At 61.7% G+C, this 27,985-nt stretch overlaps 1 protein-coding gene across 2 annotated transcripts; it reads left to right on the forward strand.

The window, feature by feature from the left end:
- LETM1 (leucine zipper and EF-hand containing transmembrane protein 1) lies at positions 1–27,838 on the forward strand. Of its 2 annotated transcripts, XM_080687515.1 has the most exons (14): positions 48–302; positions 4,645–4,705; positions 10,110–10,560; positions 12,338–12,481; positions 12,838–12,975; positions 13,703–13,906; positions 20,218–20,337; positions 21,537–21,668; positions 21,981–22,124; positions 22,603–22,734; positions 22,851–22,985; positions 24,144–24,334; positions 24,907–25,045; positions 25,698–27,838. In XM_080687515.1, the coding sequence occupies exons 1-14, from the start codon at positions 224–226 to the stop codon at positions 25,845–25,847; spliced, it is 2,220 nt and encodes a 739-aa protein (XP_080543641.1). In that variant the 5' UTR covers positions 48–223; the 3' UTR covers positions 25,848–27,838. The 2 variants fall into 2 exon arrangements, with proteins under 2 accessions (XP_080543642.1, XP_080543641.1); XM_080687516.1 differs by lacking the exon at positions 4,645–4,705 and having other exon boundaries at positions 1–302.
- Positions 27,839–27,985: the final 147 nt, after the last annotated feature.

Consider the following 27,985-nt stretch of genomic DNA (forward strand, 5'->3'; position numbering starts at 1 on the left):
GGGCGCCCGAGAGGTCCAATGGGAGCGGCGCCCGGTCGCCCCGCCCCGCGCCGCCGGACGTCTGTGCCGGGACATGGCCGCCGCCGGTGCCGGGTCCTTGAGCTGAGCTCCCGCCGCCGGCAGCCAACCGCCGCCTCAACCGTCCGCGCGGGCGGGCCGAGCCGCCGCCAGGCCGGCGAGGAGGAAGAGGAGGCCGCCGCAGGAGGCGGGAGCCACCGGGCACATGGCGTCCATCTTACTGAGGAGCTGCCGCAGCCGGGGGCCCGCCCGCTTCCCGGCGCCCCGCGCCGCCGCCCGGGGGGGTAAGTGCTCCGCCGACGGCGCGGGCCGGGGGCCGAGGGACCGAGCCGGGCGAGGGGGCTCCCGGGCGGTGGGTCGCGGCGCTGGGACGCGGCGGGGTCTGGGTCACGCCGGCTGGGCCTGGCCGCCCTGCCCCTGCGCCACGCCCCGGCGGGCGGGCCGGTTGCTGGGCGCGGGTGCCGTGCGCCCGGGACGGCCGGCGGGCGGCGGCCTGTGACTCACTCGCGCCGTGACCTTAGCCGCCCGCCGCCGGCCGCTGCGAGGAGAGTGGGGTTGGGAAAGTTGTGGAGGGAACGCGCTGACGTCTCGCCCTGGGCGCGCCGGCGCTGCTCGTGGTTAAGCTCCGTGGAACGCGGCGCCCATCACGAGAACAGCCGTGTCCTTGGGCCACTTCCCGGGCTCCCGAGATGAGGTGGCCGGGGTGGCGGGCACGGCGGGCAGGACCTGCGGGCGTGCAGGGTGTCCGTGGGGCCGACGCGGTGTGACCTGGGCGCCTGTACCCGTAGCGCCCGTGACCCCAGCTGTGACATGGAAATCACTCCTAACGCTGGGCTCTTAGGGGCCCACCCCTGGCGCCTCCCTCCCCCTCTCTTTTGCATGACCCCCCCGCCCCTGGTCTGTTCCTTACTGTCAGATTGAGAGAAGAGCAAACTTGTCCTGTAAGACGGAGACTCGCGTAAAGGGTGCTACTCTGGGGTGCTTGGCCGTTGACCAAGAGCCTCCAAGAGACGCGATTCTGGCGACTTTTTAATCGTGCTGCCTGGCTGGCTGCGCAGACCTTTGGAGCGGCGGCCGGGCGCTGGCAGCGGGAGGGGCCCGCAGGCCTGGTGCCGGCCGGGCCGCTGTCCCCGCTCCTCGGTTAAGGGTGCTGACAGTGCCCTGGCCGCCACCTTCCTAGCGTGCTGGCGGGCTGGCGTTGGCCGCGTCTGTGTGCCTGCGCTATCATTTCGGGAACACGAGTGTTCCCTGTGGTTATGTTCCCGGTTACACAGACACCGGGAGGTGACCGCTGCGGGGCGGGAGGGGTGGGGGGTGGGGGCAGGGGCTCCCCCTGGCTGCTGTGGCCCTTTTTCTGGAGTACATGCCCCGTTACTGACATCTGACATCATGTACTTCTTGGCTACAGTTGCTAAACCAGTGTTGAAACTTTGTTAGCTGTGGGCCACGCTGGTTCAGATTTCCTTTATTTGATACCTTTTTTTTCTGTTACACACTCTTGGGGGGCGGGGCATGCCAGGTGTGAACCCCTGAGGCCCAGCGTTAGGTGCTCTTTTCACCCCAGGCCCCGTCAGCAAGACCACAGCGCATTTCATCACGTTTCTCGGTAGCTCCCTCCGGCTGTGGCAGTGTCTGACTTCCTTGACAGTCTTTAGGAGGACTGGTCAGACACCTGGTAGGATGCTCCTCTGTGGGGATGGACCCCTGTTGGCACATGGTTGGAGTGGGTTGTGGGCTTGGGGCAGGGGACAGAGGTGAAGTGTCCTCATCACATCTTATCACCGGTGCCTGCTATCAGCGTGAGGTGTGGCGGTGACTTCACCTGGATCGCGGGGCTAAGGTGGTGCCTGTCAGGTTCCTCTATTCTGCAGTCACCCCGCCCCCCCCCCCCCCCCCCCCATTCACACACTGCTCGTTGGAGGAAGTGCTGTGTGCCTGCTTGGGAGTGGGCCTGGGCTGCCTGCAGGTGGGCGGGCCTGGTTCACCAGGGACTGGGTGTGAGAGCAGGGGGCAGGCGCTATCAAGGGAGGCCCCCAGCCCCTGGCCGTTACTGAGACAGGCCTCAGAGGGGCAGGCTGGGGGAGCTGGAGGTCTTAGAGCTGTTGATTGGCAGGTGCCATGGACCCTGGTCAAGGGTACCCAAAGGTATTCAGGTACGGAGTGCCTGCGGGGGCGCTGGAGGTGGGGTAGAGAGGACGCTGCCTGGAGCAACTGGCGCAGCAACTGGCGGCAGAGTCCGGGGCCAAGTGGAGAGGTGCGGGAGGTGAGGAAAGACTCTTGGTCTCTGTCCCCCTCCCCCGTTCTTCCAGAGCTCCCAAAGCCCTTGGAATTTCCTGTCCATATTTTTAAATACATACATAGGCCCTGGCTGGTGTGGCCCAGTGGGTAGAGTACTGGCCTGTGGACTGAAGGGTCCCGGGTTCGATTCTCACCAAGGGCACACGTCCGGGTTGCGGGTTTGGTCTCCAGTGTGGGTCGTGCAGGAGACAGCCAATTGATGATTCTCATCATTGATGTTTCTCTCTCTCTCTCCCCCTTCCATATATTTTATTGATTTCAGAGAGGAAGGGAGAGGGGGAGAGAGAGAGAAACATCAATGATGAAAGACAGTCATCGATTGGCTGCCTCCTGCACGCCCCACACTGGGGATGAAGCCCACCACCCGGGCATGTGCCCTGACCGGGAATTGAACCGTGACCTCCTGGTTCATAAATTGACCCTCAGCCACTGAGCCACGCTGGTGGGTGGATATATAACGAGCCACTTTCCCTCTAACCTGAGTTTATGCTAATGAAGTACCTGTGATTAGCCATCTGGACCTTCCTACCCCACCCCCAACGTCCTGGGAGAAGTGGGGGCCTGGAGATTGAGCTCAGTCACCAGTGGCCAAACAGGTAGTCAGTCAGTCACACCAGGCAAGGAGGGTACAAGTCTTGAACGGGGAGGCGTCGGGAGCTTCTGGGTTGGTGGCACTTGCTGACCCCGTGAGGACAGAAGCTTCTGCGTTCAGGGCTGCTGGGGCGGGAGCTTGGTGCCCCGGTCTGGGCGTTCACTGTGTCCTTTACAGTGAACTGCAGTGACGAGGAGAGCACTGTCCTGAGTTCGGGGTCATTCTAGCAAGTTGTCAGGAGTGAGGAGTCGTGGGAACCCCTGAGTTTGTAGTTGGTAGAACGTGGGCAGCCTGGGGACCCTACTTGCAGCTGACACGTATGAAGGGTGGGCAGTCTCGTGTGACTTGGGGGTCTGCACTAACCCCGGGTAGTGTCAGCATTGAATTGTAGGACACACAGCGGGTGTGGGGGAGTTGGTTGTGGGAAAAGACAGCACAAAGGGCTTCCAGAAGGAGTGTCCATGGGCCACCTCCCTGCTGCAGGGGGCGGGGCGGGGAGGACAGAGGCCGGGGTGTGAATTCATGCCGCCTCGAGCTGTGGCAGCTTGTTGGCTTGCTGGGGGGCATGTGCAGGTGGGGAACCATTTCTGAGCCAACTTGAGGTGGGGGGCTGGCCTGGGCAGGCAGAGGGGACAGCCAGGGGTGAGGGGGCAGACTTCTTTTTGGGAGACCACTGGGGGCTCCCCAGCTGGAGCCCCGTGTTTGCCGTGTGTTTTGTAATTTTACCAGAAAAGTCTCATGTGACATAGAAAAGGGTATTTAATGAACCATGGTGACGGAGCTTGTGAGCCCAGCCCCGACTGACAACTAGGCTGACATCCACGAGCAAGACTCTAAATTTAATGTTTGATGGGAATAGCTCTCTGCACAAGAGAGTGAGACTTGGTCGTGTTGACACCAGCCTCCTATTGAATTACACAAGTGACAGCGGGAGTCCGTGTCCTCAGAGGGTCCGCCTCGCCTGGCCTGCGCGGGGCCTGGAGCGGGGCCGGCCCCAGACTTGGCTCTCAGCTACCCCAGCCTGTTCCAGGCACGCCTGCGCCAGCCGGCCAAGCTGCCCAGGCTCCCCGCCTGCCCCGCAGGCTCAGGACTGTCCTGTCCCCTCAGGCTGTTCCGGCACAGGGCTGACCGCAGGAGGCCCGAAGGCTGGTCCTGGGGCGACCCTGCTTGTGTGCTGAGGGGACTAGGGAGTTAGAGAAAGGGTCCAAAATGCCACAAGACCCTAAGACTGTGGCATGCGCTCATCAGAGTGTTGAACAAGAAATGGCTTCCTGTTGGCATTTGTTTTTCCAGTAATGCTCAGCCCTCGCCCCCTCGTGTGGGCAGGGGAAGCGTTGGGTCACTTGGGCGTGGCCTTGCGTGCACTGTGGGGCTGCTGTGGTTGGGGGTCATGTTCATCTGGCTCTGCCCCCCAGAGCCAAGCTGGAGCCAGCAGGGAGCCCCCCGGGGGCCTGAAGCTGGAGTCCCTGGGCCTTTGGCTGGCAGAGCATGTGTCCCCACTTGGGAGGTGAGGAACCACGGGCTGACTCAGGCTCCCCTTCTCCCCTAGAGCCACCCCAAGACACCGTGTCCTCCCGGGGCAAACCCTTCGCCTGGCAGCACCCTGAACTGTTTAGCATGCAAGCAGGCTCCCAGCAACTTCCCTTAAAAAGAGAGGCGCTCCCTCAGACTCGCCGAGGGGTCGGCACGCAGCGCCTGGTCTGAAACTGACTCGTGTTCCCTTTGTTTTGCTGTAGGTGGGCCGGGGGACCACGCTTGCCTCAGCTGTGCCAACACCCTGGGGCTGATAAGCCGCCTGTAAGTAGCGTGTCTGCCTTGAGTGCTGCTTGAATGGTGTGAGCTCTCCATCTGGGGAGCCAGTGTCTCCTGCTCTTTCGTTTTTCATGTTTCTGCTTCTTTAAAAAAACAAAACAAAACATGTATGTGTACGTTTTAATATATTTGTATTGATTTCAGAGAGGAAGGGAGAGGAGAGAGAAACATCAGTGATGAGAGAGAATCATGGATCAGCTGCCTCCTGCATGCCCCAGACAACCAAAACTGGGTTGTTAAAGCAAAATTGTGCTCAAGCATCTTTCCCATTTAAGACTTCATAAAGCGCTCACACGAGCAGCCTGCCCACGGCCTTTACGCATGTGCGCGAGTCCGTATGGCAGAACCCGCAGAAGCATAGCCTTCGAGGGGACACAACAAAGTCTGTGTGGAAACCCCCCCCCCACTCCCCCCGCCACAGCAGCCCCACCGGCCCTCCCTGCAGCCAGAGTGCTCCCGGCTCTTGATTTTTGTGAGCATCGGACATCTTGACCTCTGGTCTTTGTAGAGCTCATTCTGAAGTACACTCGGGGCATTTCAAGGTCTGGGCCTGTGGGTGGTAGGCAGCAAGGGGGCCCAGCAGCCAGGGGGTCTGGTCCTGTGCGTGAAGGTGAAGACAGCTGGCAGTCAGCTGGGTGTGTGGCCGCTGGTTTAGAGTCCTGATGGCCAAGACAATTTAGGGGGCGGCTGTGCGCTTGGGTTCACCTGCAGGAGCGGCCCAGGTGCCGCTGATTGGGCCCCAGAGCCGGCAGGACCAGGTGCCTGTCCCTGTGGGCGCTGCTGCTCCTGGTGGGCCGTGCCTGTCATTCCGTGTGAGTTCTCCAGCCAGCCCCTGTCTCTGGGGCCAGGCCTTTCCCGTCTCCTCTCTGGACTGTCCCTCAGTGAAGTTATTTCAGTTCTAAAGTGGTCTTTTTGGAATTGTAAGTGAAATGCCATTTAATCCATAAAATGGGCCCTAGCTGGTTTTTCTCAGGGGAGAGAGCGTCGGCCTGCTGACCAAAGGGTCCCAGGTTCGATTCCGGTCAGGGCCACATGCCCGGGTTGCAGGCTCAGTCCCCAGTAGGGGGCGTACAGGAGGCAGCCAGTCAATGATTCTCTCTCTTCACTGATGTTTCTCTCTCTCCCTTCCTCTCTAAAATCAATAAAAATATATTTTTTAAAAAAGAAAAAATCCATAAAATCATTGGGGAACACTACCGTTTTTTAAATCCTCACCTGATTTTTAGAGGAGAGGAGGGGGGAGAGAGAGAAACACCAATAGGTTGCCTCCTGTATGCGCTCTGACCGGGCATCGAATCCACAACCTTTTTGGTGCATGAGATTATGCTCCAGCCAACTGAGCCACCTAGCCAGGGAGAGGAATGTTAACTTTAACACACACACACACACACACACACACACACACACTTACTTATTATCGATTCCGGAGAGGAAGGGAGAGAGAGAGAGAGAGAAACATCAATGATGAGAGAGAATCATGGATCAGCTGCCTCCTGCACGCCCCCACTGGGGCTGTGCCCGCAACCCGTGTACTAGTATATGCCCTGACTGGGAATAGAACTCAGTCACTGAGCAACATGAGCAGGGCAACTTTTAAATTCCCATACGGTGTCCCTGGTGTAAGCAGTTTTATTAAGGCCTTTTCTCTCTTTCAGAAGAAGTTACGTCAGTTTCTTTACATTGGCCACACCCACCTTCTTTAGAAACACTTTCTTTAGAATGTTAAGCAGTTGCCTTTAAGACAGTTCCCAGACGTGACCTGTGTGGTGGTCTTTACTCAGGACATCTGATTCCTGGGCCGGCACTTCACACAGCTCCACTGAGCATCGGTAGCTGCTGCTGTAGCCTCTGTGGTTAGTGCTGGCCTCGTCCTCCACACAGGGCCTTGGGTGTGAGGTTGCAGTTCGCACCTCAGGAGCCAGACCTGTGGTCACACAGCTGTAGTCATGCCTGCATCCTCACACTCGCGAGCACAGTGTCTGGTGTGCGCTGCTGTGTGTAACGGTAGCATGTTCCTCTCAGTTTAAAGTTTTTATTAGCAGTGGGTGCTGACTTTGTCGAGAACCTCTAAGATCCAAAAATACCTGCACTCATGGTTCATATCTATGTATACACCTAAGCGACTGTTCGACCGTTAGCTATGATGCTCACTGACCACCAGGGGCAGACGCTCAACGCACAGGCATGGAAACATGGAACAGACTGATGAATCTACTGGAAGAGATTAACCAAAGATCGTATATGCATACTAGAGGCCTGGTGCACAGATTTGTGCACCGGTGGGGTCCCTCGGGGATTGGGCCGAAACCGGCAGTCTGACAATCCCCCCAAGGGGTCCTGGATTGCCAGAGGGCGTAGGCCAGGCTAAGGGACCCCACCGGTGCACAGGCACCGGGTCTCTAGTTGGAACATAAAAGCTGTGCTTTATTGATATTTTTTATAAGTTCACAATTTTTAGAAGGTAAACACTTTGTTTAGAAAGTTAAACAATAGGTTCAAATTAGGAATTACAGAAGAGGCAAAATCTCATGTCATTTTCAGCATCCAAAAATTTTACTTCTCATTTTGATCGCACAATGTAAGAAATCCTGAGTCACACAGGTAAGTATTTGAAGGGGTAACCATTTTTTAAAAAATATTTTTATTGATTTCAGAGAGGAAAGGAAAGGGAGAGAGAAATATCAATGATGAGAGAGAATCATTGATCGGCTGCCTCCTGCACGCCCCCTACTGGAAACCGAGCCTGCAATCCAGGCATGTGCCCTTGATTGGAATCGAACCCGGGACCCTTCAGTCTGCAGGCTGATGCTCTATCCACTGAGCCAAACTGGTTAGGGCAGGGGGTAACCATTTGTATTAGTTGCTTTGCAATCTCAGTCTTTGGTTGAAATGGCCCAGACCTGGATGGGTGGGCAGGTGGAGAGTTTCTGGTCCTAGACCTCGTCGTGGACGTTACCTGCTGCTCCTGGCCTTTCCCCAGCGGTAACGGAGCGGGAGGCACCCAGCTTTGAGGACGAGACTGAAGCAGCGGCTTTGAAACCTCGTTCAGCGGGAAAACCTGAGCGATGGGAGGCTGTTGGTATCCCCACCCTTCACTTGGTGTGACTGTTCGCAAGCTTGGCTGTGTCAGCACCAGGTGCTCCCCGCACACGCTATAGAGTCGCTAGGCGGGTGTCACGGGCCTGGGCCTCCGGCAGGCGATCAGGTGCTGTGGGTGGTGGCCTCCGGCTCCCCCGCTGCGGGCCTGTGGCTTCTCTCGTCTCTGGGCAGAGAGGTGCCCGCCCTTCTGGGCCGTCCCTCTTAGTCACGGCGCTGCTGGCATCCATGGCCCTGCCCTGCTGCTGTTGTGTCCCCGAAGGACGGTGGTGTCCGGGCCGCAGGCCGTTATCGTGGTGGGCTGTCCCCCCCAGGGGGCATGTACCAGGAGTTAGTGGCCCGTGCAGCCGACACCATGACCCTGCTCTGCCAGGCGCTGCCTGGTCTCCCTCTTCGGGGCGGGAGGCGGTCCGCGTCCTGAAGTAACACGCAGCGAGGGGAGCCCCGCCGCCTGCCTGCTCGAGAGGGCCTTCCTCGGTGGCCACGTGCTCCCTGCTGACACGCGGCTCTCGCCCGGGGTTCCCCTGGTGGAAGGTGACCTATGGAAAGCGGGAAGAGAGAGAAACAGGTGTGGTGGCTGGTGCAGGGGCTGAGCTGCGGGCCCCGCAGGTGAGGAGCCGTGCTTCTCAGGATGCTGGGCGCTCTGGCGGGTTTGGGCAGAGCAGGGTCGGCCGTGACGATGCCATCTGTCCCAGCCGCCCCGGAACGGTGGCAGAGCCCGGATTGGCGTAGTTTGGAGTTTTAAAATAATAAATGGCACCGTCATGCCTTTGAAAATAGCTCACCCTTTCTGGTAGAGTGTTAGTAGCAATCTCTCCAAGGTGCTTACAGGCAGCAGGCCGGCAGGCCCTCCCGGCACACCATGTGCTTGCTCCTCAGCTCATTCTGATTCCCCACATCTGCCCGAGCCTGTTGGCTGACCCTGGAGACTGCTGATGTCACGCCTTCTCCTGGAAGCCATTGGCTTCCTGGCTCATGGAGGCTTGGAAATTGGATACTTAAGCTTGATGAGGCCCGGAGGAAGGTTGATCTGTGTGTGTGGACACTGTCCCCCTGCCTGGTGAGGGGCGGCTGGGCCACAGGACAGGAGTGACAGTCGCACTGCTGCAGTGGCCAGGGTACAGCTGAGCCCGAGCAGCCCTCCTGTGCTCCTGGCAGCCTGTCTCCCGGGGCCTGAGCGTCGGGACAGGGAGGGTATGAGGGACAGAAGTGAGGCGGCAGAGGTGGGGGATCGCGGTGCCCTGTGCCAGCTGTCCCTGCCCACTGTGAACTAGACATTTCCCAGCTTGCTTCCAGCTGCGCAGGCCCGGGGAGCAGCCTGGCCTGCGTTGGTGCCACAGCCCGGTGCCCTGGGGCTGCGTGTGGATGGAGGGGGCTCAGGTGCTCAGATTCAGAAGCCCCTGTGGTCTCCCAGAGGCTCCGGAGCCCGGTGCAGGGGAATGGAGCATGCGTGATGGATTTGAGTGTCATGGGCCAGGAGGACAGGGCTGTGGGTCAGGTGGCCTGAGGGAGCAGCGCCTGTCCATTGCTGGGGCGAGGGGAGCAGTGAGGGGCTGAGTGGGAGGCAGTGGGCTTGGCAAAGGCTTCCCTTGGTGTTTGCCATTTTGTGCAGACACCTTTGGCGGCTGGGTGATAGGTCTGGGCCATCGTTTACTTTTTTTTTTTTTTTTTAATATATTTTATTGGTTTTTTACAGAGAGGAAGGGAGAGGGATAGAGAATGAGAAACATCGATGAGAGAGAAACATTGATTCAGCTGCCTCCTGCACACCCCCCACTGGGGACGCGCCCGCAACCAAGGTACATGCCCTTGACCGGAATCGAACCCGGGACCCCTCAGTCCGCAGGCCGACGCTCTATCCACTGAGCCACACCGGTCAGGGCTGGGCCATCGTTCACTTGGCGCGTCCTCGCTGATCTTCAGGACTTGCTCAGGAATGGCAGGTCTTTGTAGAAGGCCACCTGCTGGGGAGAGGGTCTCCTTGCTCCACAGCCCACCCCCAGATTCTCAGGCTTGTGGGAACGGGCCTTGGAGACCCACCCAGAGCTGGGGGTGTCTGTTCCGGGTCCCGCTTTCGCTGACTGTGTTTGTGTCCAGCCTGCCCATGTGAGGCCCCAGCCCCTGTGGCTCCGGGGGTGGCAGCTCCTCCACCCACCCCGCTCTGGAGGGAAGGGCTGGGTGGGGTCCAGGCATCAGGAAGGGAAGTGGTGGGGTGTGCTTTGTGCGCTGGGAAGACTGAGTGCGTGGGGGAGGGGGAGTCAGAGACATGGCTGTTTCCTCTCTTCCTTCCCAGGCGTGTCCCGCTGGGTGGCTGTGCTCCCATCCACTCCGTGCACCTTTCCTTCGGAGGCGACCCCCTGGGCTGCTGGACTCTGAGGCCCCAGCACGCGTGTGCAGTGGCCCGAGCGCCATGGGCCCCGGCCTCAGCGGGCCTGCTGGTCGCCGAGCCGCGGCTCCTGCCCGCGCGCTGCTGGCACTCCTCACCCACGCTGCGTGACGACTCGGTGGTGGAGAAGTCACTCAAGTCCCTCAAGGACAAGAACAAGAAGCTGGAGGAGGGCGGGCCGGTGTACAGCCCCCCCGCGGAGGTGGCCGTGAAGAAGTCCCTGGGGCAGCGGGTGCTGGACGAGCTGAAGCACTACTACCACGGCTTCCGCCTGCTCTGGATCGACACCAAGATCGCAGCGCGCATGCTCTGGCGCATCCTCAACGGGCACAGCCTGACCCGCCGCGAGCGCAGGCAGGTAATGCGCACGCCCCGCCCCAGCCTGTCCGGTGCCTGCGGGTCTGTCCCCTCTGGGCGCCCGTGCTGTAGGGCCTCTCGCTGCTTCTCCCGCTGACGGGGCCCTGTCTGCGGAACTGCCTCACATGAGCTGTGACCGGCCTTTTCCGCCGTGTTGCTGTCCATGGTCGTTGGGCTGGGCACCTCCTTCGAGGTTGTTGGCGTGGCTTGTTGGGGATCTGTGCTCCGGACACCCTTGGTCTTCCGTTTGTGCTGAGTCCCAGGGGACAAGTGGCCCTCGGCGCCGAGGAAAGCACAGGAGTGTCCTCCCCTCAGGCTGACGACAGAGGCTCCTCCGTGAGAAGATGGGCCTCGGTCACAGCTGGGGTTGCCTGTGACCTGTGAGCATGGCTTCCGGCTTTATGCTGCGCTCAGGGTTCCATTGACACATAGGTGTGTTCACTGGCTGGGGTCCAAGGGGTGCTGGGGAGAAGGGTGCAGATGGGTGATTTGAAGATCAGTTGGATTAGAATTTCCTAATGAGTGTTCACTGGACACGGGTTACCGTGCACTTTGCCTTCTGGGGAATCACAGGATAAGGCTGTATGGTTCAGGTTCTCTTCTGCCCCTCCCTGTCCCAGTCTACTGAGAAGGACTGAAGGGTTGCAGGTTTGATTCTGGTCAAGGCACATCCTCAGTTGCACCTGTTGGAGGCAACCAATCAACGTGTCTCTCTCACATCGATGTTTCTCTCTGTCTCTCCCTCCTTTCCACTGTCTCTAAAATCACTGGAAAAGTATCTGTGGGTGAGGATTCACAACAAACAAAACAAAACAAAACGTAGGCACCCACTGGACGGGCCTTTCCAGGACCAAATCTGGGGCCATTCGAGCATAAACAAGAGTGAGAATGCATTGTAAACAAGTGAAAAACGTAGGGTCCACGCGTCTGTTTTGATGATAAGTAGAAAAATGAATGTGCGGGAACAGGAAGCAAAGCTGGTGAGCAGGGAGATGGCGTGAGCGGGGAGGTGGGTGTGAGTGAGGAAGTCGCTGCTCTGGGAGCATCCGGTAGAGACTGGAAGAACCGTGGCTGCGTGGCCTGGAGAGAGGTGGGTGTGGACCTGGCCTCCAGTGTCTCCTCGCGGCTCCCTCCTGGCCCTGCCCAGCAAGGGCACCCTCACTCGGGAGCTGGTTCTCAGTGGGAGCACAGCACCCAAACCCAGCAGCGGGGAGATGTTTCTAGACGTGACCTCTCTCCCCAGAGGCCTGCAGACGAGTCCTTCGGGCTTGGGGTGAGGACATGGAGAGGCAGCCTCGGCCCCCGGCCACAGTGGTGGGAGTGGAACCCGCGCTCGCCTGGTGGGGTTCTGACGACCGCCAGGGGCCACGTCTTTCACGGCGGCGGCAGCGGTGTGTTTACATTGGGGAGCACCTGGGTTTTCTCTAATGACTGCCGTGCAGTTGAGTCCTAAACGGAACCCTTTCAGGAAAAACCAGAGCAATGCCCGGCCACGGCCAGTCCTCGCAGCTGCTCTCGTTCGGCCAGGCCGGCCTGTGGGCAGTGTTTGCCTCAACTGTTTCCGCAGAGCAGGGCCCCGGGCCCTGGGTCAGTGCCTCTGGGGAGGGACCCGAGGCCCCAGCGCTGGGGGCTGCTCCGCACGTGGGGTCAGCTCCCAGCCAGCTCTCCGAAGGCCCGGCCGAGAGGGACGGCCCCGAGTTTCTGTGGGTAGCCGGTGGCCTGGAGCTCCCAGCGTGCCGGACGCGCCCCGTGACCTCTGACCACGCCGCTCTTGGCAGTTCCTCCGGATCTGCGCCGACCTCTTCCGCCTGGTGCCCTTCCTGGTGTTCATCGTGGTGCCGTTCATGGAGTTCCTGCTGCCCGTCGTGGTGAAGCTCTTCCCCAACATGCTGCCGTCCACGTTCGAGACCCAGTCCATCAAGGTGAGGCGCTGCTGCTCGCGCTCCGGGGTCGTGCTCCTTCGTGATTGCCACACCGGGGGCGGGGGGGGGGGGTGTCCCTGCGGATCTGCTCTCTCAGAGGTGTTTGCGACCCCGTTTCTCTGGACCTGTGTCTTCAAGCCGGGCAGAGACCATCGTGGGGGGGGATCCGGGCCAGCCCCCAGCCTGCGGGCCCTGTCTGCTCCGGTCAGCGAGGTCTTCTGGGGACACACATGCCCGCCGTGTGTGCTCTGCAGCCTGCTCTGGGTGGCGGTGTGAGACAGGAGCTGGAGGAGGCGCTCCGGCCCAGCTCGCGGGGGAGGGTCTGGGCAGAGGATAGCGCCGTCTCTGCCCCGCAGGAGGAGAGGCTGAAGAAGGAGCTGCGGGTCAAGCTGGAGCTGGCCAAGTTCCTCCAGGACACCATTGAGGAGATGGCCCTGAAGAACAAGGCGGCCACGGGCAGCGCCACCAAAGACTTCTCCTTGTTTTTCCAGAAGGTGCCCTGATGCCTCGGAGCCCCTGTGGCCTCAGCCCACTGGTCCTTAGTGCTGGTTAGAGCCTCGGGCCACCTGCCCTTCCCTGGGGAGTGGTCCTCATTGCCATCCTCCCTTTTTCTGCTGTAGCAGCAGGGGGTGCTCCTGCCCCCCACCCCACCCCACCCCCACCCCCGCGGGCGGGCGAGCGGCAGCTGCTGCCCCGGGTCTATGCAGGTTCCCTCCACACTCAGGTTGAACCTCTGGCCGAGAACTTGAACCTGCTGTCATTCCGTTACTTGCCTGTGCTCCACCTTTGCAGCAGCCCCAGGCGAGGGAGAATCTGGCAAATGAGGAACCTAAAACCCTGCAGTGTGACAAGCGGGGGGGAGGGGGGCTTGGGGGGGGGCGGGGGGGAGGATGGACCCCAGGCTGCTCCACAGCCATGGCTGAGGCGGGGAGAGTGGCAGGGCCTCTTCCAGTCGCCAGCCTACCCTCCGGGTGGGCTGCCCTCGGGGTTGAGTCTTGGGGACTGCTCTGAGGTGGTGCCTGATAGTCCTGCAGCCCCCCTCCCCCCAGCCTCCGGTCCTCCTCATTTCCTCACTTGGGGCGAGTGGCCCCTGGGCCTGGGAGGGGTGCTGTGTGTGTGCGCGCGCGCGCGCGCGCGGTGCATGTGCGGGTGCGTGCACATGCCTGTGCGTGCTCAGGGAACAGGCCCCACCATGGGTAACACTGAGCATTGCTCCTGCAGATCCGAGAGACCGGGGAGAGACCCAGCAATGAGGAAATCATTCGTTTTTCCAAACTGTTTGAGGACGAGCTGACCCTGGATAACCTCACGCGGCCGCAGCTGGTGGCGCTGTGCAAGCTGCTGGAGCTGCAGTCCATGGGCACCAACAACTTCCTGCGCTTCCAGCTCACCATGCGGCTCCGCTCCATCAAGGCGGACGACAAGGTGAGCGGGCGGCCCTAGGTCGGGCCATCCCAGCGGTAGGAGGTGGCGTCACTGGTGGTCTGTCAGCCTCGCATCGCGGCTATGCTCACCTGGTGTGCACGTGCGTGCTGCCTGCTGGGATCAATGACGCTGGGACTGTGCCGTCCACATGACTTCCCACCTGGCGTGGCATCGGGACCTTCCCATGTTGCCCCGTGTTATTGGGAAGGTGCGTTCTAATGCCTGGCTGATGCTCCCTCGGACGAGTGCATTATAACTTGTTCATTACTGTAGCCAGTCTTCTAATACCCTAAACAATACTCCAATAATTTTTTTTTAAATTAATATGTTATTGATTTTAGAGAGAGGAAGGGGGAGGGATAGAGAGATGGAAACATCGACTGGCTGCCTCCTGCACACCCCACACTGGGAATTGAGCCTACAGTACCTGGGTATGTGCCCTGACTGGGAATTGAACCATGACCTCCTGGTTCATAGGTCAATGTTCAACCACTGAGCCACACTGACTGGGCGGATTTCTTTTAACGTGGATTTTTGCCCAAGATCTCTGATAATTTCCTTAAAAATAGTGGCCGGGAACTGGGCCTCTGAGTAACAGGCAGGAAGTCAGAAGCAAGGCCTTGCCCACGACCAGTGCTCCCGGCCCGCTTCCTGCCCCCAGCTGGGCCCTGCGCCCTGTGCCCCGAGGTGCTTCGAGGAGGATTCGTGGCACAGCCCTCTTCTCCTCCAGGAGCTCTTCCTGCCTGAGGAACCTCTGTGCCTGCTCCCCATTTCCCAGCCTTTCCCTTCCAGCTTCCCGAGTCCTCCGTCTGCCACACGCTTGGCATCTGGCTTTTAAAGCCTGTTGAGTCCGCAGTCTGTTTACGGGACACCGACCTCCTTTCTTGCCTTGTTTTCGAGGAACCAAGTATTGTCTTGTTATCCCCCCTCTGGTAGCCGGGACGGCTTGTCCTGGCAGTTCCCCCGGAGCGTCCACCCACTCCCCCCTGCCAGTGCTGCTCCTCCCGAGGCCTCCCCGCACACCTCCTCGCCTGGCGTGCCGCCCCTCCCCCGCCCCGCGCCCTCCTGCCCCTCTCCAGGCCTGCGTCTCCTCCCTGAACCAGTGCCTGGTGACGGCTCCTCTCAGTTCCTGCCGCGTCGGGTCTGACTGCCTGTGGTTCCCAGGCTGCCGTTCAGGGCTGGGTGGGCTGCTGGTCTCCCCTGCCCGGGGCCCGCTGACAGCCGCCACCCTTTCAGCCATTTTAGGAGAATCATGTGCCGTAGTCCTGTTTGCAGGTCGGAGTGCTCCCACCACCTCACTAGTCCTCCCCTCCCCTCTCCTCCCCTCCCGTCTTCATCATGTCCTGTCTCTCACACTCTTCTCTGTACTTGACGTCCTTTTGTGCTTCTTCTGGGTTTAATTACTCTTTTAATTTTTTTCCCTTATTGATTTGAGAGAGAGAAGAGCATGCATTTGTTGCCCACTGACTCATGCCTTCATTGGTTGACTCTTGTGTGCGCCCTGGCGGGGATCAGACCTGAACCTTGGTGTATCAGGACGATGCTCTACCAGTGAGCCACCCGGCCAGGGCATGGGTGTAATCACTCTTAGACCCACTTCTGAGTCCCTCATTTCAACGCCAGACATTTTTTCAGACTTCACGTCGCACATGGAACTGTCCACCTTGCTGTCTGTCGTCTTGAGCATGTTCGTTTTGGTTCACGTCTAGTTGTTCCCGTAACAGTGCGAGGCGGAGGGTTGGGCTCTGCTTGTTCGTCCGCTCCTGGCTCGGCTTGTTTGTCGTCCTTAGCTTTTTTCACATGGGCCCTTGTCTGCAAGGAGACGTTCTGGGGGGCGTGGTGCTCCTCCAGAAGCCCCCACTAGGTCATCCCCCAGGGCTGGCCCAGCTTCCGGGTGCCCTCTGCCTGGAGCTCTCAGCACAGCCTGGGTGCCCGCCTGCTGCACAGGGCCCTGCCAGCTCCTCCCCGGTGCCCGCTTAGCGTGAGGCCCGACGCCAGGGCTTCCTGCGCTGTCTCCTCTCTGGACTGAGCCCTTGGGGCTCGTCTGCTGCAGCAGCCCCCGGACTCCTGCTGCTGCTGCTGCCGCCGCCTGCCTCTCAGCAGTGGTCTTCAGCCTGGACTCCGCCTGCTCCGAGCTGGCGCGTGCCGCTGGGCCGTCGGCTCACAGAAGGCCAGCTCGCTCCCTGGCAGCCTGGTCCGTCCCGGCCCACAGACTCTCACTGCCCCGAAGCCTGGTTGTTGGCGCTCCTGTCTCCAGACGTGCCCGTGTCCTGCGGTCCCTGGCTTCTCCGTTCTCAGGGCAGCTACCCTTCCGTCGTCCTGAGTGTGTGAGGGCCAGAGGAGCTCGGCCTGGCCCGCTGTGCGCTTCTCCGGGGCGTGCTCAGGACTCCACTCTGCCCGAGAGCGGCCGCCGGGCCGTCCTGAGGCGCGTCTTCCCGGGAGGCGGCTCCAGGCAGGTGTCCGTGTTGAGTCCCTGCCACTCACCAGCCCTGTGACCTGGGACAAGTCATTTCACCGTGGAGTGCCTCAGGTTCCAACGGCCTCCCTGCCGAGAAGGGGGAGTGGGCCCTCTCCCTGGACAGGAAACAGGAAGCAAACCTGGGGAGACGGCTGTGTGGGGAGAAGACCCTGGGACCCCAGGAACCACAGAGCGTCTTGGTACCTCAGATCCCAGCCTTGGGCGACCAGAAGCACTGGCACGTCCAGAGCCTGCTCTCCGCCAAGAACAGGACAGGCTCGCCCCGGGAGAGAAGACTGCAGCCAGACACCCCGGGAAACACCGGCCCGCCCCCATCCATGGGTGGGTGTGAGACCTCACCCGCCTGGCAGTCCTAAGACACTTCCTGCCCCTGCGGGAGGTGCCGGTGGTGGAGGCCAGGTGGGGCAGTAATGAGTTCTCCTGCCTCTCCCAGCCAGGGAGCCGGAAGGCCCCCCCCACCCCCGGAAGATCATGAGTGAGTACCTCTCTCCTAGGCCCGCTGAGGCGCCAGGGAAGCCGGCAGGATCGAAGCAGCCCCGTACCTGTCCCAGAATGCACCTGGGTGCAACTTACGGGCTGGCCGGTGCACAGAGAGATGCGTGCAGTGAAAGGAGCCTGCTGTTCCGGGTTCCCTGGAAACGGCCACAGCGCCCCCTCGGGCCTCTGTGCGGCCTCGGGGCCCCGAATGGAAGGGCAGCAGGGGAGGTGGGAGGAAAGGGGCCGGGCCCTTGTCACTGGTGGGTGGCCAGCTGGAGACGTTGGTTGGGCAGGAAGTGAAGCAGAGGTTGGGGTTTGTGGTTAAGGGTTTGAAAGATGATTTTGTGCGCCCACGAAAGCTGGGCTGCCAGGGACCTGCAAATAGCTTGGGCCATCGACATGCCAGGTCGTCAATTGCAAACTCTCTAAAGCTGGTTAGAACACCGCCCCTTAACTCTCCCCCAGCCCTGGCAGGGTTGAAGAGTGAAGGGAGGATTGAGATGGGACCCGGAGTCTCATGACGTAACACTCCACACGCCCGGCTCCAATAGGCAGCTGCTCCTCGTGCCCAGCTACAGTCCAGCGTGGAAAACCCAGTGGGGGGCCCGCCAGTGGATGGACCGGACAGAAGATAGGCTCCGTGAACAAGGGACATCGTGGACTTTAACATCTGAACAACAAAGAGGACAGTGAAAAACGGTCAGAGCCTCCGGGACCTGTGAATACGGCAGAACTTCTAACATACGTGTCATGGGGTTCCGGAAAGAGAAGGGACAGGGCAGAGCTAGAGAAGTGCTCAAAGAAGTCATGGCTGGGCACTTCCCAGATTCCTTCAATTCTGTGAATGTAAGCAACCGAGGGAACCTCGGGCAGGATCAACCCCAAGAAACCCACACCCTGCTGGACACGTCATAGTCAAACTAACGAGCATTCAAGGACAAGAATAATTTTAAAACAATGAGAGAGAACAGCATCTCACCTGCAGGACAAAGACTGCCGATGCTGACTGTGTGTCCGGCATGTAGGGCGAAGAGGAAGTCAGGCTTCCAGAAGAGGGAAAGCTAAGGTGTGTCACCAGCAGGCATGTCCTGGAAGACCTGACGGAGGTTTTCTAAACAGGAAGTGAGGGGAGGAGCCCTGGAACACCAGGAAGGAAACTTCACATCAGCCCGACAGGCTCTCCGCGTATGTCTTCCTAATGACGTTTGGCGGTCAGCACGAATGACGGCCTGTGGCGCGTGGCTCTCCGTGTCAGCGAGGGGAAGAGGGCCGGGGGCTTGAGGACAGGGACTGCCTCCAGTTCACCTGGACTGGGGTGAGGACATGGCAGGCTGACAGGTCACGCAGGTGTGTGGTGCCCAGCGTAGCCGCGGACGGGGCTGGCTCAGGCAGCAAGGACACGCCTGGGCAGCAGGGCAGTCAGTGCAGGCTTCCTGCTGTGCGCCCTGAGGGGCCCGGGCAGAAATAGCTGCGAGGCTCTGGGATTTTGTTCTGTTTGAATATATGTTTTTTAACATTTTACTGATTTTTACAGAGAGGAAGGGAGAGGGATAGAGAGCTAGAAACATCGATGAGAGAGAAACATCCATCAGCTGCCTCCTGCATGCCCCCTCCTGGGGATGCGCCCGCCACCAAGGTCCATGCCCTTGACCGGAATCGAACCCGGGACCCTTCGGTCCGCAGGCCGACGCTCTATCCACTGAGCCAAACTGGTTAGGGCTGAATATATATTTTTAATGATTTCAGGGAGGAAGGGAGAGTGAGAAAGAGAGAGAAACATCAATGATGAGAGAATCATGGATCTGCTGTCTGCTGCACGCCCCCCACTAAGGATCAAGCCCACACCCAGTCAGGAGCCCTGACCGGGAATCGAACCGTGACCTGGTTCATCTGGTTCATAGGTCGGTGTTCAACCACTGGGCCACACCAGCTGTGCTCGGCTGTTTTTGAAACAGGAGCCCTTTTTAGTAAGCGTCTTATTTCTCAGGGTCCACACACAGGAGGGCACCCAGAAACACTAGAGAGAAGTCGCAGTGGGGTCACGGAACCCCCAGGAGGGTGGGGGCGAAAGCAGACACGCAGTTCTTCCTGAGCGCTGCGTGCTGCGCACGGCCAGGCGCCCTCGGTGGGCGAGTGTCAACCAGGGCGTGCATGCTGGGCCATGCTCCCGGGCACGAAAAGGCAGCAAGCTGCGGATACGCTGGCAGCCTGCGTGAATGGTCTTCATGGGATCCCCGCAAGTTACATGGATCCTGTGTGCGCTCGCGCATCGGATGGCAGAGAAATGAAGACCCGGCTGAGGCTGCGGGTTCGGGGCTGCTGGGCGTGAGGCGGCGGGAGGGCCTGTGGGTGCCGAGGCTCCCGCCCCACTGGCCTGCTGTCACACCTGGCTGTGATCTTGTTCTGCACGTAGTGTGATGTCACCACCACCTGTCTCATCTCAAGATGAAAGTTTAAGAGGATGGGGTGGGGGTGTGGGGACAGACGGGAGCGGCTGCTCTGCTTTGTCTCTCCTTCCCTCCCTCCCTCTCTCCCTCCCTCCCTCCCTCCCTCCCTCCCTTCCCCTCTCCCTCCCTCCCCTCCCCTCCCCTCTCCCCCTCCCTCTCTACCTCCCCCCCCCCCCTTCTTGCAGGCGTCTTTGCGCTGCAGTCCATGTTCTTGTCTCGGGACTCCTGCTTGTCCCTCTTCTCTTTCAGGCTGGGAGCGGTGGCTGAGGCCATGAGACGTCTTGGGGGCCTATGGTCGCTCTGCTCTGTCCTTTCTCTCCCGTCCAGCAAACAACAAGGCTCGGCTCGGGTTGGGTTGGGTGGGCTGTGGGGCAGGGACAGGTGCTGGGACCCTCCCCACAGGCCTGGGTGGAGGCGCCCTTCTTCCAGGTTCTTTTTTTTTTTTTTTTTTTTAAATATATTTTACTGCTTTTTTACAGAGAGGAGGGGAGAGGGAAGAGAGCTAGAAACATCAATGAGAGAGAAACATCGATCAGCTGCCTCCTGCACACCTCCTATTGGGGATGTGCCCGCAACCAAGTTACATGCCCTTGACCGGAATCGAACCCAGGACCCTTCAGTCCGCAGGCCGACGCTCTATCCACTGAGCCAAACCGGTTAGGGCTCTTCTTCCAGATTCTGATCTTGGGGTTGGTCCTGGCCGTGTGCGCTTCCCCAGGTCCTCCTTGGTCAGTTCCTGTCCCTGCCAACCCAGGTGGGGCCTTGGTAGGGGGTCTGTGTGACAGCAAAGCCTGTGCGGGAAGTGGCTTTTAACGGGACACGTGGTTCCAAGCAGGTGACGTTAGCACCGTGAGCCTCCGGTGCCTTTTCAGAACGATGGCGCACCGTGCGTTGACTTTCTTTTCCAGCTGATTGCAGAGGAGGGCGTGGACAGCCTCAACGTCAAAGAGTTGCAGGCGGCGTGTCGGGCGCGAGGCATGCGGGCCCTGGGAGTCACAGAAGACCGCCTGCGGAGCCAGCTGAAGCAGGTGCGTGCTCGCGGCGGCTGGGCCTTCTCCGTCCGTCCCGCTCAGGCTCCTGGGAAGCTTGGAGGAGACTCGCAAGTCCTGCGGGCTCGTGGGCAGCAGCCGGGCCGCATGGGTGTCCTCCCGGCCTCCGGCTCCCACGGCCGGGCCCGCACAGGGTGGGTGCCGTGACTCGGTCTGCGGTGCCCAGTGCCGCCCCCGTGTGGAGGCCGGGGTGGCTCTCGGGCCGTAGTGCGGTCCTTGTCCCGTCTTCTCCCGTTACCTGGGCAGCTGGGCGCTGAGCTGGCTTCTTTGAGGCATGGGCATGTGTCACTGAGGCCAGGTTCCAGCGCCCCTGCTCCTTCCAGAGGCTCGGGCAGCTCTGCCCACCTGGTGGAATCGGCCCTCGGAGAGGCGGCACTCGGCGATTCGCCTGCCGCATCGGAAGGTGTAAAGCGTGCAGGGTGCCCCGTGGCCCGCCTCCTGACCGCCATGCTGCGGCCCCTCCCGTGGGGTCCGCGTGTCCACCAGGGGAGGCAAATGCGCGGCACATCGGTCCCTCTGTCGCACGATGTGCTCCGGCCTCCGCTTGGCACTGTCGGCCGCGTCTTCTGTGTGGTCCGCGGTGGGCCCTGCCCCGTGCCTGCCTTCACGGAGCTCCCTCGGGCGTGCGGTCCGTGTTCTCGTCCCTCCCGTCTCCGGTTACGTGCTCTCCTGAGCATTGCTCCCCGATCTCTGAGACCTTTCTCACCTCACTTTTGTCCTGTGTCCAGCTTTGGTCCAGATACTGTCAGGGTCTTGTGTCAGTTTGAATGTTGTCTCTTTGTCACTAAAACAGCCCAAAGGGGTGCCTGGCCCACAGTAGGTGGTGAACCCCACGGGCCGAGGGAATTCACAGGCACCACCTTCAGGGCTTGGTGCCGTTTGAAGCGGAGACTTGGCTGGCAGCGAATCTGTCCCGTCAGTGTTGGGAGCCTGGAGGCCTGGCCGCCGGGCGCTAACTCGGGGGGGTCCTCTGGTGCCTCATGCAGCTGACCGATGGGCATCGAGTCAGGAACCGAGGCAGTGAATCGGCTCCATCCACCCAAGTCCTGTTGTGGCTGTTGCCCCCGCCCCCTCTCTCTCCTCCCCCATCCAGCTAGAGCAGGCGGCAGAGGGCCAGGTCTCAGGTGTGGGTGGGGCAAGGCCAGCAGGTGAGTCCAGGTCTTAACCTCCAATTGCAGTGGCTGGAGCTGCACCTGCAGCAGGAGATCCCCACGTCGCTGCTCATCCTGTCCCGAGCCATGTACCTCCCAGACACCCTGTCGCCCGCCGACCAGCTCAAGTCCACGCTGCAGACCCTCCCCGAGATCGTGGTGCGTATTGCCGGGAGGCCCTCCTGCCCTGCGCTCCAAGGGACCCCCTAGCTTCTGAGGGCGGGACCACAGGACGCCATCCACAGCCATGGGACCCTCGTGCCCACCCACTCACCCCTTCTCTCGGTCGTCCTTCCTCTGAGCAGTGAGGGCTTGTGAGGCGTGGGTGGCCTCGGGCCTCGTGTGACCCTGCAGTCGGGTCCCCACATTGCGTCCTGTGCCCTCCAAGCCTGGGGGCTGACAGTCAGGGACGGGGTGTGGGCCTCTGGGAGTGGCAGCCTATGGCTCACCCCAGGTACGCCCTCTCTGAAGGCCAAGGAAGCGCAGGTGAAGGCGGCGGAGGTGGAGGGCGAGCAGGTGGACAACAAGGCGAAGCTGGAGGCCACGCTGCAGGAGGAGGCAGCCATCCGGCAGGAGCACCGGGAGGAGCGGCAGAGGCGCTCGGAGGCGGCCGCGGTGAGTGCTGGGTGCAGCAGCCTCCCGCTCCACTTGGCAGGCGCTGCCTCGGGGACGGGCCTGGGTGGGGCTGGGCAGGGCCCTCTCCTTCCCTCCTGGAGGGGTCAGCACGGTCGGGCAGCCCCCGGGGCCGGCTTAGCCCGCCCAGCCTGTGCTCCAGGACCCCGGCCCCATGTGGGCTCCCGCTCCCCACACGCGTGCCCGTGCAGGGTGTATTTTGCACATCCGCGCGCAGCTCCGTGCGGGGTCAGGAAAGGGCCGGAGAGGCTGGGCTGTGTGCACGCCCCTGGTCACTAAGTCGCCCGTTTGCAGAGGCCTGCACTGAGACCAGCGGTCACTCTGCTGGGCGATGCCCGAGCCCACCGTCACGGAGCTGGCTGCTGAGTGTGCCCTCCGGCCAGCGGCACGTCAGTGCGGTGTGGGCGCCTGGGGAAGGCCGTGGGAGGGTGGCACTGAGTGGCCCCGGCCTGTGTTTCAGAAGGAAGTGGCACCTGAAGCGGTGGAAGCTGCCCCGGGAAGGCCTGTGGCCGAGCTGCAGCCGGAAGTGGTGGATGTGACCCTGCCGTCAGAGGCCCTGAAGGACACAGCCCCCGTCCTGGCGGGCATGAAGGTGACCAGCACCACGCCCGCACAGGAGGGGGGCGGAGGGCGGCCTGTGCACGGCCTGAGACTCCGCCCCTCAGAGTGAGTCCCTTCATCTAGGCCTTGGCTTTGCTTCCTTCCCAGGAAGAGGAGATAACCAAGGAGGAAATCGACATCCTCAGCGACGCCTGCTCGAAGCTGAAGGAGCAGAAGACATCCCTGACGAAGGAGAAGGAGGAGCTGGAGCTGCTCAAGGAAGATGTGCAGGACTACAGCGAGGTGCGGGCTGGGGCCTGCGGGTGCGGGCAGGGGCTGAGGGTGCGGGACTACAGCGAGGTGCGGGCCGGGGCCTGCGGGTGCGGGCAGGGGCTGAGGGTGCGGGACTACAGCGAGGTGCGGGCCGGGGCTGAGCGTGTGGGACTACAGGGAGGTGCAGGCAGGGGCTGAGGGTGTGGGACTACAGGGAGGTGCGGGCTGGGGCCTGCGGGTGCGGGCCGGGGCCTGAGGGTGTGGGACTACAGCGAGGTGCGGGCTGGGGGCTGAGGGTGCAGATGGGCTGAGGGTGCGGGACTACAGCAAGGTGCGGGCAGGGGCTGAGGGTGCGGGACTACAGCGAGGTGCGGGCAGGGGCCTGAGGGTGTGGGACTACAGCGAGGTGCGAGCTGGGGGCTGAGGGTGCAGATGGGCTGAGGGTGCAGGACTACAGCGAGGTGTGGGCCGGGGGCTGAGGGTGCAAGGTTGGGGCCTGTGGGATTTGCTCCTAAGACTGGTTTCTACCAGTTTCCAAAAATACCGCCATTAAAAATCTAACAAGGCAGATAAGCCAAAGGGTCACGTCATCACTACGGGCCCTTGGAGGGGAAGGGGGTTGACCAAGCCCTCTTCAGGACCCTGTGCAGCCCACACCGCGGCCTCTCCTGGGAGCGGCCCCCCTTGGTGTCTGAGCACACGCAGGCGCCAGTGGGGTCTGGTTAACGCTAAGTGAAGTCTCCTTCCTGAGCCTTTCCTAGTGGTCACTGGTTTCTTGTCAGTATCACTTCCTGATGTGACTTAAAGGAGCCGCGCTTTCACAGCTCTGCCGGGAAAAGATGGCTGATCTGAAGTTGGCAGCCTCGGGGCGGGGCTTCGTTAGAAAGCAGGTTCCTCCCACCCTCAGCCTCCCCCCCACCCGCCCCAGCTGGCGTGGGGCGTAAGGTGATGCCGAGCGCTGACTCTCATCTGTCACTCTCCACACGGAGGGTGAGGTGCCAGGCAGACTGCATCTCCTTTCTAGACAAGGGGGTTCGAGTCTGCGGAGCCCAGAGCACGTGTGTGCTGGGCGCGCAGGCAGCGCCTCCCGCGTGCAGGCGCGGTTGGGCATGCGGTGCCAGTGTGAGTCCATCAGTGTAAACTGCGTGCACGTGGTTTCCTGAGTTCACCGTGCGCTGCTCCCATCAGGACCTGCAGGAGATCAAGAAGGAGCTTTCGAAGACGGGCAAGGAGATGGAGGTGGAGGAGTCCAAGGCCAGCAAGAGGCTGACCAAGCGGGTGCAGCAGATGATCGGGCAGATCGACGGCCTGCTCACACAGCTGGAGGCGGACCAGCAGGCTGGCAAGCTGGGCCCCACTGCCCCGGGCCTGCCCACGGGGTGAGTGCGGCCGGGTGCAGGCCGGAGGGCTCGGGGCCGCTGACCAGTGCGCTCACACCGTGGTGCCCGGCTGCCCTGCCCTGACCCAGTGGTTTCAGCCAGAAACCCCGCCCCCGTCAGCCTCTTTTCTCCACGAGGCACCCGTCGGCTCTCCGTCCTCTGTCCCTGTGCGCCGCTGCCCGCTGTCTGCTCTGCCCACCGCAGCCCCCTCGCTCCAGGCTGCCGGCGGCTCAGCTCCCCTCTTCCCCCGCACTCCCCACCCTCTGGCCTCAGCCACCCTCGGCCCCAGCACTCAGCACTGACCCCCGTGGTGTCCCAGCATGACTGCCCCCAGGTGGTGGCTGACGCTCGCGCCCCAGGGCAGGCTCTGTGCTGTCCTGTCCTCGGGTTGGCGACCCTTCACCCCCAGATGAGGGCAGCGTCTCCTCCTGGTTGACCTGCTGGGCTGTGTGGGCCCACCTGCCCTCACTGGTCCAAAGACAGATGTCCCCACGTCTATGGGCGGGGCTGGCCTGGGAGCTTTGAGACTGGGTGCAGGCTGTCACAGGCGGCTCTCCCTGTCCCCTCCCCAGGGACACTGTCATCAGCGTCACCGAGCTCATCAGCGCCATGAAGCAGATCAAGCACATTCCAGAGCACAAGCTCATCAGCCTGGCCTCGGCCCTGGATGACAACAAGGACGGCAAGATCAACATCAACGACTTGGTCAAGGTGGGTACAAGGCCTGGCAGGGCTGCTGGTGCGGTGGCTGGGTGGGCAGACCCCAGGGGAGGAAGGGTGCGGGCAATCCTAGGGGCCTGTAAGGGGTACTTCTGAGGCCTGGAGGTGACCCTGAGGGACCCCTCGGGTCCCTGGCGCGAGGAGCTTGGGCAGCCCGAGGCTGGAGCAGCCCTGCCTCCTGAGGAAGCCCCCAGGGCTCTCCCGGCTCCCGCCCCGCCGTGCCGGGCACGGGCTGACATGGTTTCGTTGGGAATCGAGGGACCAGCAGGTGCACGTTCGGAGCCCTCGCCTTGCCAGCTGCAGGGGCTGGGAGGGCGTGTCCAGGCCACCCGCCCCTTCCCCGGGGCCCTCGGGATGCACAGCAGCTCGATGTCCACACCCTGCACTCTGCCCACAGCCTGTGTCCAGGGCAGGCCCGGCCTGATGGGCGTTTCCCTGCAGCCTGGGCCCCGGGGAAGCACCGTGCCCTGGGCGCCGTGTCACCTCCCTGGGGCCCTGGAGCCTGTGGGCCCCTGGGGGTGGGAGGCTGGTTCTCTGAGGACCCCAGGGCCCCTGTGGGGCAGCGTGGGGTTCGAGTGCTGGTGGCCGTCAGCCTGCTGGTTGAGGAAGCCGGTCCCGCATCCTGTCCTTCCTGTGTGTGTAGGTGATCGAGCTGGTGGACAAGGCGGACATTCACATCTCCACCAGCCAGGTGGCCGAGATCGTGGCGACGCTGGGGAAAGAGGAGAAGGTGGAGGAGAAGGAGAAGGCCAAGGAGAAGGCCGAGAAGGAGGCCGCCGAGGTGAAGGGGTAGCTGCCCGCCGGCCCCTTCCTGCTGTGCGGCGATTCTTTAGTGACACGTCTAACGTTTTGTCCGGAATAAATCAGGAACTTCCATCATCGAGTGATTTTCAATTTTCATCATTCCACGAAGAGCCAGTCAGTCTGGAATCCCCACACCCCAGGGAGTCGTGTCTGCGTCCCTGCGTGGCCACACGGGCCTGCGCCCCGGTGTGTGTCCTGGGAGGAAAGGCCCGGCCCGTGGACCCTCAGCTCAGGAGGAGACACTGGTCTGCGGACTTGGACGCCTGAGTGTCGGGGCCACGTCTCGAGTCCTGTCTGACCGCCGAGGGACGCCCCGAGCGCTCTGTGGCCTTGCAAACCACGCCTGGCAGGACGGCAGTGTCTCCTGCGGGTCTCCCGTCTGTATCAGCTCTTGTCAATGTACCTTGATTGTCACCTAACCCTTCACCAACTCGCAGCCTGCCTGACGGGCGTGACCCTAATGTAAAGTGCGCGTGGCCCACTAACGAAGCCCTGCTGTTTGCGTGTTTATTGTGCCGTTGTGGCTTTTAGGAAGTGTCCTCATTTGGGCTGTTAGCCCCACGCCCCGGGGGGATACCACTGCGCCCGCCAGCGGTGGGCCTGGCCCTGGCCCCCCAGGGCCTCCAGGTGCCCGTCACTCCAATTCCTGACCCAGCTCCTTTAGGAGATGCAGGCTGGTGGCTACTCCCGGGCCTGTGGTGGGCACCCCCGGGGCTTGCGAAGGGCCCCTGTGCAACCTGGCCCTCAGCAGTCTCAGCACCCGGCCCTCAGTCAGGTGACTGCGTGGGGGCGGGCGGGGCCAGGTGCCTGTGGCCTCAGCGCTCACCCGCCCTTCAAAGGCCGGGCTGTTCTTTGGGGGAATCCAAGCATAGAGGGGCGTGGCCAGCCTCCGGGACAGAAGGACTTGGGAAGGACCGCTTCTCGGCTCCTTGACCTTTGTCCTGAGCGTGGAAGGGCTGACACAACACAGGAACCCGAGTTTGTACCCTGAGATGCAAACCTTTGCACAGGCCCCGGGGCCGCAAGGGTTATCCCATCGGTGTGAGCGTGCACTCTGGGTGCTTCCGTGGTGCTGATGGGCTGTCTCACGTCTTTCCGGGCCTGGTCTTCAGCTGTAACCTGCGCCTGCCCGACCGTGCCAGGGACGGTGGCTCTTTCTGGTGAGCAGTACCACGGGGCCCACCCGCTGCGCCCGGCTCCTCCTGTCCTCGCTGCCTTGCCGGGCCCCGCGTGCCCTCTGCTGCCACCGCACGTGTGCCCCCCACGCTGCAGGGCTCGGCGTGCACGGGGCGAGCTGCTAGTGGGTCTGCTGCAGGCTCCCTGGCCTTGCGTGTTGCTTTCACTGTCCTGGACCTACTCACCGCAGCTGAAACCGCCCCGGATGCAGGCGGAGCACGTGGTGGGCCTAGAAACGGGCGTCTCGGGTGACACGGTGGCCAAGGGGGCGCTGTTGGCCCTGCCCTTGTGCTGCGCCCCCCCACGCCGTGGGAGCGTCACGGCTGCGCCTCTTTGACAGTGAAACGGGTCACTTGGGAGTCCCACCGTCGGGATGTGTCAGCCCCGCGGGGCCCTGTCACTGCGAGCCGGGCGTGGTTCTCACTGCAGCCCCGCCTGTGCGCTGGCTCTGCCCACGTGCCCGCCCGGGCCCCGGCTTCACACGTGTGATCACCTTTCTTGGAAATAATGTTTTTATTAAAACGTCACGTTAACGTTCCTGTGACAGCTCGAAGTAGGACGTCACAAGGAAGATGTCTCGATTGTCTGCGGCTGGCAGCTGAGTGGCCGGCTGGTTCTGCCTCATCACAGAAGGGGGACGGGACCTCGCCTTCCGGGCGCAAGCCCTGGCTCGGGTGTCCCCTGTCGTGGGGCAGAGTGCGCTGCCATCCCCCACACACTACCCAGCCTGGTCCCTGTGCTGGGGACCAGACGCCAGTCTGATGTAAGGACGGGACTGAATAAAGCGTTGCCTTGGTGACCTGTGGCCGCTCAGTGATTAATTTGTCCAGGTCGGTGGAGGCTCGCTGCCTGACCAGCCCTCCCCTGTCCGACCTCAGTGGATGCCTCAAACCTGGGGTCACTCAGGACAGCACCGTTCTGTTCTGTAAGAGCGAGGCCCCCTGGGCACGG

The sequence above is a fragment of the Plecotus auritus genome, assembly GCF_963455305.1.
Source record: "Plecotus auritus genome assembly, chromosome: 1".
Taxonomy (NCBI): domain Eukaryota; kingdom Metazoa; phylum Chordata; class Mammalia; order Chiroptera; family Vespertilionidae; genus Plecotus; species Plecotus auritus.